Source organism: Carcharodon carcharias, chromosome 21 (genome assembly GCF_017639515.1).
Source record: "Carcharodon carcharias isolate sCarCar2 chromosome 21, sCarCar2.pri, whole genome shotgun sequence".
NCBI lineage: Eukaryota > Metazoa > Chordata > Chondrichthyes > Lamniformes > Lamnidae > Carcharodon > Carcharodon carcharias.
The window spans coordinates 77073097-77092575 of NC_054487.1; the positions used below are offsets into that span (position 1 = coordinate 77073097).

At 45.2% G+C, this 19479-nt stretch overlaps 1 protein-coding gene across 3 annotated transcripts in view; it reads left to right on the forward strand.

Annotated features, from left to right (window-relative positions):
• Positions 1–19479, forward strand: part of srgap1a (SLIT-ROBO Rho GTPase activating protein 1a) — a 255995-nt gene that overhangs the window by 131772 nt on the left and 104744 nt on the right. For all 3 annotated transcript variants that reach the window (XM_041216272.1, XM_041216273.1, XM_041216274.1), the window contains exon 4: positions 17254–17316. In XM_041216272.1, coding sequence (XP_041072206.1) covers positions 17254–17316 — 63 coding nt within the window. The remainder of the gene's footprint in view (positions 1–17253; positions 17317–19479) is intronic.

Genomic DNA, 19479 nt, shown 5'->3' on the forward strand with positions numbered 1-19479 from the left:
AGTGTTCTTTAGGGAGGGAAATCTGCCGTGCTTACCTGGTCTGGCCTACACGTGACTCCAGACCCACAACAATGTGGTTGACTCTTAACTACCGTCTGAAATGGTCTTGCAAGCCACGCAATTCATGAGCAAATAGGAATGGGCAACAAATGCTGGCCTTGCCAGTGATGCCCACATGCCTTGAAAAATTTTAAAAATGGGGCTTTTGCTGTATTTACAGTGGAGGAACGGTAGTCGAGAAGGGAGAAGCTCCAAGGAAAGCCCCAGCCCTTTAGTCTTACATTTCCTCAGTAAATCTGGAACATCCTCCCTCCCTTCCCACAACATCAACCTCCATTCCTGCTCACTGATGCCCAGTTTGGGTTCTGCCAGGACCACTCGGCTCCCGACCTCATTGCAGCCTTGGTTCAAACTTGGACAAAAGAGCTGAACTTCCGAGGTGAGATGAGAGTCGCTATCCTTGACATCAAGGCCGCATTTGACCGAGTGTGGCATCAAGGAGCCCTCGCAAGAGGAGTCAATGGGAATCAGGGAGAACTCTCCATTGGTTGGAGTCATACCTAGCACAAAGGAAGATGGTTGTGGTTGTTGGAGGTCAGTCATCTCAACTGCAGCACATCACTGCAGGGGTTCCACATGGACGTGTCCTTGGCCCAACCATCTTCAGCTGCTTCATCGATGACCTTTCTTCCATCATAAGGTCAGAAGTGGGGATGTTCCCTGATGATTGCACAATGTTCAGCATCATTCGAGACTCCTCAAATACTGGAGCAGTCCATGCCCAAATGCAGCAAGACCTGGACAATATCCAGGCTTGGGCTGACAAGTGGCAAGTAACATTCATGCCGCACAAGTGCCAGGCAATGACCGTCTCCAACAAGAGAGAATCTAACCATTGCCCCTTTATGTTCAGTGGCTTACTATTGCTGAATCACCCATTATCAACATCCTGAGGGTTACCATTGACCAGAAACTGAACTGGACTAGCCATATAAATACTGTGGTTACAAGGGCAGGTCAGAGGCCAGGAATCCTGTGACAAGTAACTCACCTCCTGACTCCCCAAAGTGTGTCTACTATCTTCAAGGCACAAGTCAGGAGTGTGATGGAGTACTCCCCACTTGCTTGGATGAGTGCAGCTCACACAACGTTCAAGAAACTTGACACCATCCAGGACAAAGCAGCCTGCTTGATTGGCACCACATCCGCAAACATTCACCCCCTCCACCACCGACGCGCAGTAGCTGCAGTGTGTACCATCTACAAGATGCACTGCAGGAATTCACCAAGGTTTCTTAGACAGCACCTACCAAACCCACGACTGCTGCCATATGGAAGGGCAAGGGCAGCAGATAGATGGGAACACCACCATCTGCAAGTTCCCCTCCAAGTCATTCACCATCCTGACTTGGAAATGTATCACCTTTCCTTCACTGTTGCTGGGTCAAAATCCTGGACCTCCCTCTCTAACAGCACTGTGGGTGTACCTACACCACATGGACTGCAGCGGTTCAAGAAGGCAGCTCACCACCACCTTCTCAAGGACAAATCTTAGTGATATCCACAAAAATTGTGCAGCCATAGACGGAGTCTGGCTCAGATTCCCAAATGTGCAATGATGAGTAAATCCAAAATATTAATATTTGTTAATACTTATACCTTTGAACAGCTTGCATTTATATTGTGCTTTTACCATTGTACAAAATCCAAGGTGCTTCACAGGAGCAAAATTTGACACTGGGCTACATGAGATGGTGAGGCCAGTGAGCAAAAGCTTGGTCAATGAGGTAGGCTTTGAGGAGTGTCTTACAGGAGATGGAGAGGTTTAGGGAGTGAGTTCAGAGCTCAAGGCCTAGGCAAGACCATCTATGAATATTTTTAGGGCTGGAGGAGGTTACAAAGACTGGGAAGGGTGCGACCATGGAGGAACTTGAAAACAGGGATGAGAATTTAAAAATCTAGGTGCTTCTGAAGTGGAAGCCAATTTGGGTCAGTGAGCGCACAAATGATGGGGTGAGTTAGGATATGGGGCAGCAGAGTTTTGGATGAGCTCAGGATGACAGAAGGTGCAAGATGGGATTTCACTGAAGAATTTCCACACTGATCTTAAGAATTGCTGCAGAAATTGGCTCCTTGAGGAAAGTCAATCTAATCTTGGTCAGCCAGAATCTCTTGACGATACAATTTTCAGGGCATATAATTAGGTTATGATTGAAAATGAGCAGCCCAAAAATATCAACCATTCCATTATCTTCTCATCACCGATTTTTCATTCTGACTTTTGCTGGAACTGGTTATTTTCTTATGCATTATTGATTTTAATTTTTTTTTAGAAATAGGATATAAATTTCATTCAAGTATCTTCATTACCCATTTAATATTTGAAAATTGTAACCTTGCAAATTGATTATAAGTATAAGTTGTTTCAATGACTGACAGTTTTAAATAACCAAGACATTTAAGTTACACTGCTCTAACGAGCTAAAACTGGCAGCTGCCAGCAAGACTGCAGTTATACTAACAGATGTCAGTGGCTGCATGAGGCACTTAGGATAAGAGACGTTGTGTTAGGGTTGTCAGCTGAGCTTGTATGGAACTTTGGTTGGACCACGCTTGAAGTACTGTATACAGCTCTGGTCACCTTAAAAGGTAAACAAAAAGCATATCAATGTAGTAGAGAGGATGCAAAAAAGATTTACAAGATTTACCATATCTGAGAGGTATTATCTATCAAGGAAGGGTGAACATGCTGGGTCAAAAGAGAAAACCAAGGGGTGGCCCAGAGGTCTTTAAAATCCTTAAAAGTCTTTAAGTAGAAACCGAGTGTTTCCACTTGTGGGAAAGAAGACTAAGAGGTCATTAATGCAAGATAGTCACCAACAAGTCACGACACATAGAGAATACAGAAAAAATGTCTTCACCCAAAGAGTGTGAAAGTAGAGCTCACTACCACAGGACTTGTTGAGGTGAATGGTATAGATGCATTTAAGGGAAAGCTAGATAAGCATTAGACGGAGAAAGGAATAGAGGATTATACTTATCGATTTAGATGAGAGCAGGTTCGGGTGGAACCTAAATGTTGGCATGGACTGGTGGGCTGTATGGCCTGTTTTTGCATTGTATATCCTATATGACATATCTCTGCAACTCACCACCCCACTGCCTGCCCGCAGTCCCATCCATCCTGGCCAGGTCCCATCTCCAAAATTTTTAATCATAGACGTAGATATTTACAGAACAGAAGGAGGTCAAACCCATTGTGCCTGATCATGTCAGTCAGATTTGGAGGGTGCTGTTGAAGAAACCATGGCGAGTTGCTGTTGTGCATCTTGTAGATGGTTCACACTGCTGCCATTTTGCACTGGTGGGGGATGGGATGCTGAACAAACAGGCTGATTCATCCTGGTTGTTGTCAAGCTTCTTGAGTGTTGTTGGAGCTGCGCTCATCCAGGCAAGTGGAGAGTATTCCATCTCATTCCTGACTTGTGCCTTGTAGGTGGTGGACAGGCTTTGAGGAGCCAGGAAGTGAGTTACTCTCCACAAAATTCCTAGCCTCTGACCTGTTCTTATAGCCACAGTATTTATATGGCTAGCCCAGTTCAGTTTCTGGTCAATGGTAACCCCCCAGGACATTGGTAGTGGGGGATTCAGCGATGATAATACCATTGAATGCCATGGGGAGATGGTTGGATTCTCTCTTTTTGGGGCTGGTCATTGCCTGGCACATGTGTGGCATGAATTATACTGCACTAGCAGTATGAATGTTTATACACTGCAAGGTATCCCCTCGGGATCCTCTCTCCCAAAGAAAACAACCCAATTTTTAAAACTAATGAACAAAAGTGGTCAAAGAAAATATAAGATGACACCATGGGTGGAATCTTCTGTTCTCCCTGGCTCTGAGCTTGAAGACATTTAATTAAGCGGGATGATGGTGCATCTAAACCCTGTTGTCTTCCCAACTCTGCCAGAGTTAAATTCTGGGTGAGAGGGCCCATGGTCAACCTTCCTGCCCCACTGATAATTGAGGCCCTTAAGTGGCCAATTAATGACCATTTAAGGCGTTCATCCCATCATCCCTGGTATTAACCCAGCTGCCAGCAGGTCTGCCACCATGCGGTGAGCGTGGTAGCTAAAACCGCGTGGCCCAGCGGTCACCACTGAGGGTGTGGGTGGCGCTCAGTCAAAGGCACTCAGTGCCTGACGGAGGGACTGGATGCCGAGAAGGGGGAGGGGCTCATTGATACCCTTGCTGCTGACCCACAACCCTCTACCCGCAATCCTACCCTGTGAAACTCCTACCTGCCACGGCAACCCCCCCTCCCCACCTCAACATTACTTACCTGTGGCCTGGGTCGCGCCACTCTCCTAAGACCCCACTGCCTGTCTTCCGGCAGCAGCCAAATCCTCCCCAGTGGTTCTGTTGCGCCTCTGATTGACCAGCAGCTCTCGGTAGGCAAGACTTCAGCCCCCGGCATCTTGATTCCTCGGGAAGGCCTACCGCTGGCCTCGCCACTGCCCGATTGGTGTGTGGTTTGGTGGGCATGCCGGGAAAGTGGCACCGCAGGTCTCTTGTCAGCGGTCCAGCAGCCTCAACAAGATTCCTTCCCATGTTTTTAATGCCCCCATGATTTTTCTTCTGGGTGTTCCTCTAGGCAGTGCCCTGGATATTCATCTGGAGACTCCAAAACAACCCTCAGCAGCCCTATGTTTATGCACGTGTGCGCACAACTAGGAACGCCAGCAGGTTTCTCGGGACCAGTTTTCCTGACCATTGCCCGAGGTAGCGTGCCGGAGGGATGGACGGAGACTTGCCTTTGCCCCCTTCGTGTTTTGTCGGGATTTCCAGGGCTGTACAGGGGAGGGGACAGAGCTCGGCCTGCACCTGCAGTAGACTGACATGGGCCTGTTACCGTGATGCTGTTGGGTGGTGTGGGGATGGGGGGTAGATGTTTTGAGCCCCCTGCCTCACTTATCATGTGGGGGGCTATTTTAATGATGAGCTATCTTGGGGAAGTTTGTGGTGGGATGAATAACATTTTTGTTTTGTGCACAAAGGTGGTATTCTCAGCTCTAGAGTCATGAGTTTATGGGTTCAAGCTTCACTCCAAAGATTTGAGTGCAAAATCTAGGCTGATACTCTAGTGCAGTACTAAAATATTGTTGAACTGTCAGTGGTCCCCTCTTTTTGATGAAACATTAAACCGGGGTTCCGCCTATCCACTTCAGTCTGACATAAGAGATTTCAAGACGCTTTTCAAAGTAGGGTAGTAGAGTTCTGTCCATTGTCTTAGCCAATGTCTATTCCTCAACCAACACCACCCACCCCCTTGCCCCCTCCCCCACCTCTCCACCAAGAAAGGGTATCTGGTCTTTAGCCCATTGCTCTTCGTGGGATCTTGCTGTGCAAAAATCAGCTGCCATGTTTCCTACATTACAACAGTCACAACTCGTCAAAATAAAGAGCTTCGTTGTCTGTAAAGTGCTTTGAAACGACTGGAGGAAAAGCGCTCCGTATATGTAAGTCTTTTCTATTCGCAAACCATCTGAACCTGCAAGCGACCAGTGAATATTCATCAGATTTTTAAAATAAATTTATACAAACCGAGGTGCCATTGAAGTTTTAGCAAGCTCAGTGGAAACCCGGAAATGCTTCAGGCAGTGAACAGCAATAGGCAGGGGGATCAGTGGGGGGGCCGTTTGCGATTTTTAAAGTCATTTTTGCAGCCAGAAAACAACTTCTATGTTGCAGCAAATTGCTTTCCTCAGGTTGCTCCTCCTCCAATTCAATCAAAACCAAAGGCTAAAGTCGTACATTCTGTTTGTTTCTTTGCGGTGTCAAAGCGATTGCAGCATAAGAGGAGGACCTTCGGCCCGTCGAGTCCATGCTGGCCCTCTGTAGAGCACCCAGTCAAGCTTATTTCCCTCAAGTGCCCATCCAATCCCCATTTGAAATCATTGATCGTACCTGCTTCTGCCATCCTCCTCTCAGGCAGTGGGTTTCAGGTCTATTGCCAGTCGCTATGTAAATAAAGTCTTTCCTTGCAGCCATGCGTCTCTTGCCCAAAGTGTGAAAAATGTGATTGGTGCAAATACAGGTGATAAACATAAAGAAAATTTACACCTCATCTACCATATCGATCCGGCACTTTTTTTTTCCCTTTACCACAGAAACAGGCTAATTCACTATTAATATGTGAAAACTCTCTAACTCTTGTTTAATTCCTAGTTGCTCGGAAGTGGGAACTCCCCAGCATTCCTCATTTCAGCGGAGCAAAGTATCAAAAGTTGGCCATTCAGCCCTTCAAGCTCACTCCACTATTCAGTTAGATCATCGCTGATCTGTGCCGCCATTCTACTTACCTGCCCTTGCTCCATATGCCTTCCCACAACTGCCCAACAAAAGTCTAGCGATCTTGGCCTTGACAGCTCCGATTGTCTCAGCACCCACATCCAGTTTTCATTTAAATTGGAGGAAAAGTGCTCCCTGATTTCACTCCTGAGTGGCCCTATGTAAATTTTAAGGTCACGTGACCTCGCTTTTGCTTCCCCCGCCAGTGGAAATAGTTTCACCATATCTACCCTATATCGAGTCCTCTTAACACATTAAGCACCTTGATCAGATCAGCCCTCTGATAGCTTTCCGGTGGAGGTTCCTGCAAGAGACCGGCCCAAAGCTACCAACCATTTTGGGGAACTGGACCTGTATATGGTATTATTAAACTCCTCTACGTGCTGAAGTTTGGACAACTAATTGATGCCATTTTTAAAAAAAAAATAATTCACGGGATGTGGAGGTCGCTGGCTGGGTCAGCATTTATTGCCCGTCCCACTTGCCCTTGAGAAAGTGGTGGTGAGCTGCCTTCTTGAACCGCTGCAGTCCATGTGATGTATGTACACCCACAGTGCTGTTAGGAAGGGAGTTCCAGGATTTTGACCCAGCGACAGTGAAGGAACGGTGATATAGTTCCAAGTCAGGATGGTGCGTGGATTGGAGGGGAACTTCCAGGTGGTGTTCCTGAGATCCTACAACAACATAATCAATTATGTCTTCGAAGGAGCTTGCGAATCAAATGGGAAAACAAAGGAACAAACATTGAGTGTCCTTCACTTGTGCCAAGTGTAGAGACCATGATAATCTCACATCAGCTGAGATTGGTGGGACATTGGTCTGTATGCTCAACCTGAGACCGCCCGAACAGGCGCTCTAATCAGAGCTGTGCCAGGGAGCCTGTTCGCACGGGAGCCAAAGGAAACGTTTCAAAGGCAATCTCCATGAGGGTCTGGCCTATTAACACCAACGCACGAGAAGCAGATGCCCAATCACGACCAAAATGGCAATCCACCATCAAAAATGGGGTCAAGGTCTTCCAATCAACAAGAGCAGCCACTGAGAGAGAATGGTGAGAGAGAGACAAAGAGAGGGCAGCCCCAAGTCTGCCACCGCCTCTACCAGCTGACCACTGATGTTCTCACTGCGGGAGAGCCTGCAAGGTCAAGATAAGGTTCACAAATCATCTGCGAACTCTCAGCCACAGAACCCAACCATCCACGAGAAAGAATCATGCTCAACACGACGGATTGCCGATAGCGATGAGAGTATTATTAATACTATATCCCATTATTTAACTTAATGCCGTTGGGTCATTCTTGCCTTCACTTTACAGTGAAGTGTATTCTGCAAACTTGCATTCCAGAGATGTTCAAAGTCAGCGCAGTTTAGAGGTTGTAACCCCCGTTGTCCAGCACGCGCACACCCCCTGAGCAAGGCTCCCTGCTGGGAATGGGACTACAGCATTAGCCCTGCGATATATTATAAATGTAATGGGGTCATAAAAGAAATATGAACGTAGCGCTGTTTCAAAAGAGCTGTCTACCTGGAAGTGGAAGGGGACAGATAACGTGGTTTCAAATCCGCCTCAGTCTCAGGTGAGTATCTGGGGGGAGGTAACATGATCGCATTTGAAATATAAAAATAGTAGATGTGTCACTGCAGCACATGTTCTGTCGATGATCAGTCCCAGAGCCTAGCTGCTTCATTAGATACCAGGCAGTCCCAAAGCAGTTATGTTTAAAAAAAAAAATCAACCTCTTCAAAATTGTCTAGAATCCTCACCACAGCAACCCTAACTGGGCCCAACTGGCATTAATCCTGTGTTTGCACTCTGATTCAGCCACTTGCCACTCTAATTACCTCTTCCCACCCTCCCCCAGATTCCTTTATACCCTTCTCCTATAAATGCTATTCTCACCAAAATCCATGCAAAGGAAACTCCTCCTAAATTCTTCATTTGATCTGTTAGTGGTTATCTTATATTTATACTTCCCCCCGCCCCCCCTTGTTCCAGACTCTCTCAAAAGTGGAAGTAATTTCTCCACATTCACCCTACTGAAACCCTTGATAATTTTGAAGCCTTCTCTTAAGATCTTCTTTTAACCTTCTCTTTCTCAGTAGAGAAGAATGATGGCCTGCTCAACCTTTCCGCACAAATCGAACCTGATGTTTCTTTAATAAGTACGGACCTGAGAAAGAGAAGGGCCTTATAATAAATGGGAAGAACGTTGATGAGCTAGTGCAATGTAGTCATGGATCGTTGAAGATGTAGCCTTGCTCTGGCAGAAAGCTTGCTATCCCTGGTACATGCTTGAGTGAGCTAAGGCACAGTCGAGCGTCTTATCCCAGTTCGGCCATCCTGAAATGACAGAGAGCTGAGATCCGCAAAACCCACATATAAGTAGGCAAAATTGGTGAAGGGTTTGTTCAGCCCTGGGTAGTCTTGCACATATTCCAACGGCTGACCGCAAAATTACTGGAATCATAGTGAGTTGCCTTGGAAAGAAGCCTAAAATCAGCGCTTCCCAGACCATTTTCCAATACCGACCCATTTTAACACTTGAAAATTAACACGGCCCCAGATGCCAAAAAGAAACAAAACAGCAATGAAGCAGCACAGTAACAGGCAAAATATAACTATTAAAGATCAACATATAATCCATCAGATAAATTAGAAAACCTGTGTTTTTACAATACTCTAAAAATGTTATTTTATGTACTCATCAGGCCCAATGAGTACATGGGCATGCATATTCCAACATAGTTTCTCAAAATCCCATTTTACAGGCTCAATGTGAGTACTCCCAAGATTTGTTCTGTGAGAGGAAGCTCACTATTACCACTATTTCCTTATCCCTGTATGTCAGGTGAAGCCCCTCTGCTTCTCCAACTCCCTGCTCCACCTTTCGTTCTCTGATCTCTCTCATTTCAAAGGCTGTTGAGCTGCAGAGCAGAGGAGAATGAGGCTCTGAATGAAGGTGGCTGAAGGACGGCCACAAGCTGAGCATCAAAACCCAAGAGAAAAAGCGCAAACGGTGGCAGAGAACAGGAAAAGGAGGGGGTATTGTGATCGGAAGATGAATGAGCATGCAAGGCTGTAATCAGAGGGCCAATGAGCACGGTGCGCGTTGAAGTGAAGCTGTGATTGGAGGGTTTGGGTGAGGGGGGTGGGGCTGGGAAAGAGCAGCTGTAGAAAGTTCCAGAGCTCCAGAGAGCATATATTTATTATGAAGAGTCATAAGGACTCAAAGCGTTGACTGTGTTCCTCTCCGCAAATGCTGTCAGACCTGCTGAGTTTTTCCAGGTATTTTTGTTTTTGTTGTCAAAATCCTGCAAATTTCTAACTCTCAATCATCGTTTCGGTGTATTGACTTGCCTCGTTTCCTGTCATTGCAAAGGAAAAGCTGTCCCTGTGTCTGCAACGATAATTTAAGTCCCTCTATTATGCTACACTCTATGGAATTAACGTGTCTTTGTTTCTTGTGACCCTATTTGCTGTTGCTGGGGTTGTGACCCACAGTTTGGGAACCATTGCTAAAGTGGAGCAAAAAAGAAAAGTGGGGTTGGTGGGGTGGGGCTGAATAGTTGGGAGAACTTTGAAAGGTTATTTTGTTCCACACCATTATAGCAACTGGTCAATTGCTGGTGAGAAGGATGATGCTTATTTGTGATAGAGCAACCTGACACAATTATTGTTCAGAAGAAAAAATCTATGTGAAGTATTGGGGCGTTGGGTGATGCTTCTGCAATATTAGTTTTAAAATGATAATTTAGAGAAGACTTCCCTGATGGCTTGAGCAGTAGAATTTTATTCATGGTGTTGTAAATTAGAATCCTAATGGTTATTTCTTCATTGGAAGCAATTCTTATCTAGGTCATTGCACAGAGAGTTGAGCACCCACGCTTGCTACGAATGCAGCCAAGAATTGAACTAGGCCATTCAGCCCATCAGGGAGAATTTTACCAACTCGAGCAAGGCGGGTGGGTTTCTGGTAAAATTAGTGGAAGCTGTAGTGGATCAGCTCTCTGACTATGCCCTGCTGTCAGAGAATTTTACTGATGGTGGGTAAGACTTCCTACCACAAGGAGGCAGGAAGCCGGTTTGAATATATAAAGACCCAACCAGGTGGGGAGTCCAAGCAAAGAGGGAAGGGAAACACGGGCATAGGAAGCAGCAGCCGGGAGAACCCGAGCACTCCCCTCGGACGAGTTTCCCCCTCCACCACCAGCGATTTTATTATCAATATTTTTTTCATTATTATCTTTGGCCTACCTTCTGTAGGCTGCAGGGCCCTTTCCTTCCTCAGCAGTGGCCACTGCTCCTGGTGGCGCTGTCGAGACTCCTGGGCTGCCGGCCAATCTGAGGCGGGACTTCCTCCTGAGCGAGAGGCAGAAATCCCATCTCCAACCAATTGAAATAGACGGCTGCGAGGCTGCCAACGTCAGCAGGGTTGTGCTCCCCATCGACCTTTTTTGGTGGCAGACGAGAAACCCTGAAAAATGATTTGGTGGGCAGGATAATTCTTTCCACTACGCACGTAGAGTCTTACATTGTGTTGCCAACATGTTTCAACAGTGGCTGCATTTTGAAAGTACTCCATTGACTGTGGTCATGGAAGGTGCTATATAAATGCAAGGCCTGTCTTCTGTTTAATACGGAGGGAGTGTTGTGTTGTTAGCGCTGCCATATTAAACTGAGGCCCCGTCCACCAGTTGAGCTGAACATATCAGATGCCACGAGCAGCCCGTTGAATTCCGCCTAACTTTTGCCTTCTGATATTTGCCCATCATCAACCAGCATCAGCAATAATCACTGAGATAAAAACAAAAAAACTGCGGATGCTGGAAATCCAAAACAAAAACAGAATTACCTGGAAAAACTCAGCAGGTCTGGCAGCATCAGCGGAGAAGAAAAGAGTTGACGTTTCGAGTCCTCATGACCCTTCGACAGAACTGAGTTCTGTCGAAGGGTCATGAGGACTCGAAACGTCAACTCTTTTCTTCTCCGCCGATGCTGCCAGACCTGCTGAGTTTTTCCAGGTAATTCTGTTTTTGTTCAGCAATAATCACTGATTGTTGATGTGATTGATTGCTGTTTGTGGGCCGATATTGTACAAATTGGTCACTGCCATTGCGTACCTAGGTGGCACCAGTGCAGAAGTAATTGGCCAGGCCAGTGAGGTTGCTAACTGTGATCAAATGTTTCATCTCGTGACTTGACCCCATGCTCCAGCCATTAGTCGGCCAACACATCCTTCCTCATGCCTCCGTACACCCATTGGAAAGCAACAAGGCTCCTTACTCAATTGGATGATGCTTGACTGTCAGCCAAACAGCGTTTTTTTTCCCCCCATTTTCAATATTTTTATATCTCGTAAAGAGGAATGTTCAAAGAAAATGGAGGGGTGGGGGGGGAGCCTCCTTTAATACCCTGATTATTTTTCTCCAGGGTCACACACAGCAGTGTTCTGGAGATTGATCTTCAATTCCTGGAGAGTCCAGGCCAATCCTGGAGGGTTGGCAACCCCTATGGCTGTGCGACAGGTTGGGACGTTGAGGATAGAAATTACACTACAAAAAAGCAAATTTATTTCTTTTCATTTGGCCTTATTCAGCTTCTTATTATCCTTTTGAGTGTAAGTTCTGCAAAATATGCATAATTAGTCCAAGCTCCCTAGGATACAGTCACTCTTTAATACATGTCACCTGGCTACACAACTTAATGTCATCATCATAGCTTACCGCATAATTAGCAGGAAGAATACTCCTACATATCAGCTATGATTAATGTGAACATCAGCATTCATGCAGAACTCCCCCAGTCACTTTGTCCCAGATACAGCCTATTCCACTCATCATTACCTGCTGCATGACTGTCCATCTAATTCGCTTGTGATTCCACGAGTAAGTCAAGTTGGCCTGTAGTTCATCCAAAGAGGCAAACCCAGGAATCAGTCAGAGAATGACGGCGACCGCAAGCAAAGTCTACAGCCTCCATTGTCCTTGTATCCTGGAATGGAAGTAAATGAAGCTCACAGGAGATGTCAACAACAACAACTTTCATTTATGTGGCGCCTTTAGCACGGTTATGCTAAGGTGCTTCACAGAAGTATTATCGGACAAACTTTTGATGTTGAGCCACAGATAGAAATGTTAAGGCAGGTGGCCAGAAGTAGGATTTAAGGAGCAACTTAAAGGTGGAGAGAGAGAGGTGGAGAGGCAGGGAGGTTTAGGAAAGGAACTTGTGAAGCTTGGAATAGGCAGCTGAAGGCATGGCCACCATGGGGCGAGGTGGTGGCACAGTGATGTTGTCACTGGGCTAGTGTTCCAGACACCCAGGGTGATGCTCCGTGGACCAGGGTTCAAATCCCACCATGGCAAAATTCAAATTCAATAAAAACCTGCAATTAAAAGTCTAACGATAACCACAAAACCATTGTCATAAAAACCCATCTGGTTCACTAATCTCCTTTAGGGAAGGGAATCTGCCACTATTACCTGGTGTGACTCCAGACCCACAGTAACGTGGTTGACTCTTAAGTGCCCTCTGATGGGCAATAAATGCTGCCCTAGCCAGTGATACCCACATCCCATGAACGAATTTAAAAAAAAATGGTGTGAGGAAACTTAGCGAAGTATTTGAATATGCCTTTGTGTAAAAGCTGCAATGTCATAAGCCATTGATGCCATAAGCCCTGCCGGAGAGCTGAGCGATAATCTATTAGCAGAATTCAGCCGGTAAGATTGTGCTGCCGTTTTCATGCCCTATTTAAGGAGCAGGATCTCTTTAGTTTCTGAAAAGCAGGACGAGAAGGACCTGCCAAAGAGTCAAGTAATAGAACTGACACAGTCTGTGTGTGAAACTGGCAGAATATGTGTGAAAGTGTACCTACACCACATGGACTGCAGCAGTTCAAGAAAACAACTCTCCACCACCTTCTGAAGGACAATTAGGGTTGGGCAACAAATGCTGTCCCAGCCAACGAAGACCACATCCCGTGAATGAATTTTTAAAAAATCAGACTCATTGCACCTAAAGAATCGTGTTTTCTTGTTTTTGTTTTGAGTGCAGCCTGACTCTGTGCTCCTTTTTAGTATGCTGTATGTAATTTTAAGTGTTGGTGAATCTATGCCGCCTTTAAGGGTTTGATGGGGTAGACTCAGAGAAGCAGTTTCCTCTCGGAAGATCGAAACTAGCTAGCTACCAAAAAAAGTAAAATGGGTACTAACAAATCCAGCAGGAGGTTCTTAACCTGGAGAGTGATTAGAATGGAACCACCGCATGGAGTAGATGAGGTGAATATCTCGGAGGCATTTAAGGGAGGGCTGGATAAATGCGTGAAGGAGCAAGAAATGGAAGGAATTGCTGATAAGGTTAACTGAAGAGGAGTGGGAGGAGGTACGTGAGGAGTATAAATTTCACTGCAACATGGACCCGTTGGGCTAAATGGCTTGCTTCTGTCCTGTATCAATGCTGGGACTGAAAATGTTTCCAATCTGAACAGTATCAAGTACTTTCAGGTTAAATATTCCTCTTCATACTGGCCTTGCGCCTTAACCTCCAACTTTCAATGAGATCCTTGGACTGCAAGTTGTGTGCGAGTATTTTTCTTTTCATACATTGGCTGCCCTTCAGACCTCTCTGAACGAGCCAACAATATGTCTCGAGCAGTTTCTGCGACTGGGACTGTCCAAATCTATTTCACATAAGAATGGGAGTAGGCCATTCGGCCCTTTGAACCCGCCCCACCATTCAAACAGATCATGGCTGATCATCTATATCTCTGCCACTACCCCCCCCCCACCCCCATCTCTATATCCCTCGATGACAGTAGTATCCAAAAATCTATTGATTTCTGTCTTGAACATGCTCAATGTTTGAGCTTCCTCAGCCCTCTGGGGTAGGGAATTCCAACCATTCATCACCCTCTGAGTGAAGAAATTCCTCCTCATCTCAGTCATAAATGGCCTGCCCCTTATTCTGAGACCGTATGCCCTGGTTCTCGACTCACCAGCCAGGGGAAACATCCTACCTACACCCACCCTGTCGCACCCTGTCAGAATTTTTGTGAGTTTCAGTGAGATTACTTCTCATTCTTGGAAATGCTGGAGAATACAGGCCCAGTTTCCTCAATCTCTCCTCATAAGACAATCCCATCAGCACAGGGATTAGTCTGGTGAGCCTCTGTTGCACTCCCTCTACAGCAAGCATATCCTTCCTTAGATAAGGAGAGATGGATATCAGTTTGGAACGTATATGTGCTTGAAGGTAAAAAAGACATTGCTAACCTAATCGCCCACAAAGTCCCATATAGTCAAAAATGATAATATATCGTTCCATGTCTTTACACCAGGGGTACACAAACTTTTGCTTCTGAGGACACCCCGTGTTATCAAAAATTCCACAGGCCTCCGAAAACACAAGTTATGCAATTAGAGATTCATTATTATTTTTGTTTTGCTTAATTTGAAACTTGTTGCTGGTGCTGAATAACAATTCAGTTCTTGTGCCAACATTCAAACCGAACGTCCATGTCTTCCCTCTCCAATTGAAGTGCATTTTTAAAAATTTCTCAAATATTAACGCCTGAGTAATGTTTTATGTCACCATGAGGCAGGAGTGGCTCTAGTAAAATATGTCAGATCCCTCGTAGCTGGGACCTTGACCTTTCTCCACTGCTGCAGATTGGTCACATGATAGATGGCATCCATTGAATTCACACTGGGATATCAAAGCCTTACATGGTATTAAATTAAATGCTGTTTCATGTAGTCAAGACACTTCAAAATGCTTCACAAAATGAATCACTTTCAGCATGCTCTGATTTAATTATGTACGCAAACGTGCTCATACAAATGTAGATAGTTCTCCTGGGTTGTAGGGTACATATTGTATTTACTTCCAACACATTCTCCAGTTATTTTTGGGAGACCCCTAAGGGGGCTGTGGACCTCCAGCTGGGAACCCCTGCTTTCTATTGTTGCTCAAGGAGAGATTTTCTAAATCCCACCCCAATTTGAGCATAGTAGAGACAGAAAGATATCCGTGATAAAGCTTTCAGCAGTGGAAAAATGTAACGTTATAAGCAAAACACCTAAACATCATGTCTTGTGATATCTTCTCTTCTAGGATCACCCAGTTTGCCAAGTGCAAAATAAAGCTTTAACTTAAGTACGCACCATGTCTTTAGGGTAATTTTGCAAGGTTGCACCAGAAGGAGAGAGCATTGCCTGCCCTCAAGACCTATTGCAAAATCATAGAATACAAGTCTTAGGAGCAGGAGAAGGCCATTTGGCCCTTTGAACCTGCTCCAGCATTTGACAAGATCATGGCTCATCTGATAGTGGTCTCAATTCCACATTCCTATCTGTGTACCTCCCCCTCCGATCATAACCGTTGATTCCCTTGCCTATCAAAAATCTGTTGTACTCAGCCTTGAATATATTCAAGCAGTCTCCACGGCTCTCTGGAGAAGAGAATTCCACAGACTCATGACCCTCAGAGAGAAAAAAAATCCTCCTCATCTCCACCTTCAAAGGGTTCCTCTTATTCTTAAACTTTGCCCCCAACTCTAGTCTCCCCCACAAGAGGAAACATCTACCCTATCAGATTCCCTCAGGTACTTATACGTTTCAATAGGTTATAGATGGGTAGAACAGAAAAATTTATAGTATGGAAGGAGGCCACTTAGACCATTGTATCTTGTGCTCGCAAACTAAACCTAATCCCACTAGTATTGTCTCTTTCATCATCATCTGTTTCAAATACTTATCAATCTTTTCCTTTGAAGATGCAGTGGTGTCTGAGGATTGGCAGTGCTCATGTGGCATTCCAATATACATTGGTATAAGCCAGGGTCCCACTGCCAAAATATCCTTGGAAGTTTTACAGCCATGAAGTGCTTTTGGAGAGTAGTCACTATTTCAATGTATAAAGTGCAGTAATCAATATACGCACAACAGGATCTCTCAAGCAGCACTGTGATAACAATCAGGTCATCTGTTTTGATTGATGTTGGTTGAGGGGTATCTGTTGGCCAGAACAACGATGACAACTCCCCTGCTCACCTCTGAAATAGTGCCTTGGGGTCTTTCAGTTGTGCTGTGTACTTTAAACACAATATTCCTTTATTAAACAATGTTGTTTGCTGTCCCACTTGTCCCCTTATCAATGCTGACACCATCACCTCATTAAAGGATATGAACTTATGGGGAAGTGGGTGAGAGCGGATTGCTCGAATGCAGAGTGAGCAAGAGAGGCTGCTTCCTTTGTTGAAATATCTATTCTCCTGTAATCTTGCAAACATCTCCTGCGATGAAATTTTTACGAGTGCATCTTTTTAAAATAATAATTCACTCCCTGGATGTGGGCATTGCCGGAAGCTAGTATCTGTTGTCCTTGAGAAGGTGCCTTCTTGAACCACTGCAGCTCTTGTGGTGAAGGTGCATCTTTATGTAAATGATATGAATGATTAAACCAGTCCGACTTGCTTTCTGATTTAATAGAATGCTTCCAATTAGTTAGAGTGAAGGGTGTTTTCATCATTTGCTTGACTTGTCCATGCCCTTAAGCTTCAGTGGTCGCATGCTATTGGAAATGCAGTACTTCCATCAAGATAGTAAGAGTACTGTCTTTCTAAGCATTGCTGAGTGTATTTAATGATCTATATTAATCTGATAAATTTGAGTCGTATTATAATTTGTTTCTATGTCAGTGAAACCCATTCGAATACCTGATTGCATAATATTTTCTGATCCAGCTCCTTTTTAATATTTTAAAAAAGCTATATTTTATTGACGTGCTGGTGGTTCATTGGTAGGGTAACAGGGAATAAATTTCAGATTTAATATTTTTCTTAATACGAAGTGACATCTGTGTTCGGCAATCAAAGTGAAAAATGTGTCACTCTTTATTACAGAGCAAAGAGATCGGGTTCCAGCTGCACGAAGATCTAATGAAGGTTCTCAATGAGCTGTACACGGTAAGGAGCGTTCTGGCGAGAAAGCTGCCTCAACAAACTAGTTGTCAAATATTTCATAGTCCGTCTGTTCTCACTGGGCAAGGCGGATCAGTCGAAGATTAGCGAAGGGGACAAACAGACACGTGATTTGGCCACTTTGAGGTGCATATCGCATCGATAGCAATCAGCAGTCACTCCAGAAGCAGCTTATAACTCAAAGCGGGCAAGTGGCTTTGTTCCAAGAAGATACATGGAGCCAAATGACGGCAAGTAGAGTGAAGTGGGAAGTGGAAATCATTATGGTGTTAGCAGTAAGGCACTGGGCAGGATTTTCAGGTCGTCGGGCGGGCCTGGGAGAGGCCGGGACATGGGCTGTCACCCGCAATCGGATCCCAACCACGGTTTCGTACGGGCTGGCCAATTAACGGGCATCCAGTGTGACAGGCGCGCTGAAAGGGCCAGCGGGAAGAGGGCGAGGGTTGAAGTCGGCGTGGGTGTACAGGGGAACGCGCAATGAAAGCTCCCTGTGGGCAGAGAGCTGCCTCAGGGAGCTGAAGAATTTTAAAGCCGAAAATAAACATTATGAAATTCCGAAAAAAAACATTTCCACCCACAAGAATCACTCAACTAAACATGTTGATGATAAAGATTCTGCCCAAATATTTTTTAAAAAATTAATATCGGAAACCTCATCCCGTCCTTGGATGAGGTTTCCTCAAAAATCCAAAGTCATCCTGGTTGATTTGCCCCTCTCGCCAACTGTAACGTTGGACGGGCAGCGAAAAATCCAGGTCAATTACTGTATTAATGGCTTTAATAGGCCTCTTCTTTGTCAGTGAGCGCACTGCTGACTATCACGCGTGCCTGCCGACCGAAATATCGCGCGCTATTTCACATTCGGGCGTGTCGGGTGCACGCCTGCATGCCAAGAAACAAATCCTGCCCATTTTGTTTAAGTGCTTGTTTGTGTAACTAGTTGACCAGACTACTTCCAGTCAGCAATATTGTTAGTACAGTGAGTGTATTCCTTGTTTCTTAGAGCTAATGTCTCAGCCCATCTGCTGCTGAAACCCTCACCCACGCCTTCATTACCTATAGGCTCAAATATTCTAATGCACTCCTGGCTAGTCTCGCACATTCTACCCTCTTTAAACTTGAGGTCAGCCGAACTCTGCTAACTATGTGTCAGCTCACACCAAGTCCCGTTCCCCTCTCACCCACTGTGCTCACTGGCCTACATTGACTCCCGATCAAGCAATGTCTTGATTTAAAATCTCGCATCCTTGTTTTCCAATCACTCCAGTGCATCACCTCTCCCTATCTCAGTAATCCCCTCCACCCCTCCAACCCTCCGGGATACCTGCACTCTTCTAATTCTGGCCTCTTGTGCATCCTTGATTTTAATCGCTCCACCATTGGTGACCACGCCTTTAGCTACCTCAGGCCTAAACTCTGGGATACCCTCTCTCCATATCTCTACCTCTCTCTGTCCTCCTTTAAGACACTTCTTCAAACCTACTTCCTTTGACCAGGAGCTTTCAGTCTTATGACCTAACATCTTATTATGTGGTTTGGTGTCACACTTTGTTTTAGAATGCTCCTGTGAAGTGCCTTGGGACATTTTATTGTGTCAGAGACACCATATAAATATAAGCTTTTGCTGTTATTCTAATGACCTAATCCACTGGCTTTTATACCTTTTATGGAGCAATATGTGGTGGTGATGTCTAGCATGTATTACTTCTATGGAGCGTTGCTAGGTTTCTAGTCTGTGCGTAGCATCCTCAATCACACATCATTAAACAAACTTCAGGATCACTTATTGCAGTCACAGCATAGGCACTGCTTTGAAGGCAATACAGTCAGCAACAAGCTATACACCCCTGACACTACTGTGAATGCACCATGCAGAGTGTAAATCCAGAATGGGGGGCACAGCCATGGTGGACTTCCCTTCTAAAAGGAACCTTTATTGTTTCTGAGTTAAACCAGACCCTGGCTCCAGACCCGGACTGCAATTTTGACATGATAACAACAGTATGTAGAGTGTAAATGCAGCCTCAGAGTCACGAGATGTAATCTGGCTTGTTTCTGATAGACGTGAGAATGAATACATCCAAGTTTGTCTTTTGACTACTGTTAGGAAGTTGCACTGACTTATCAGAGATTCGATTGTGTTGATTG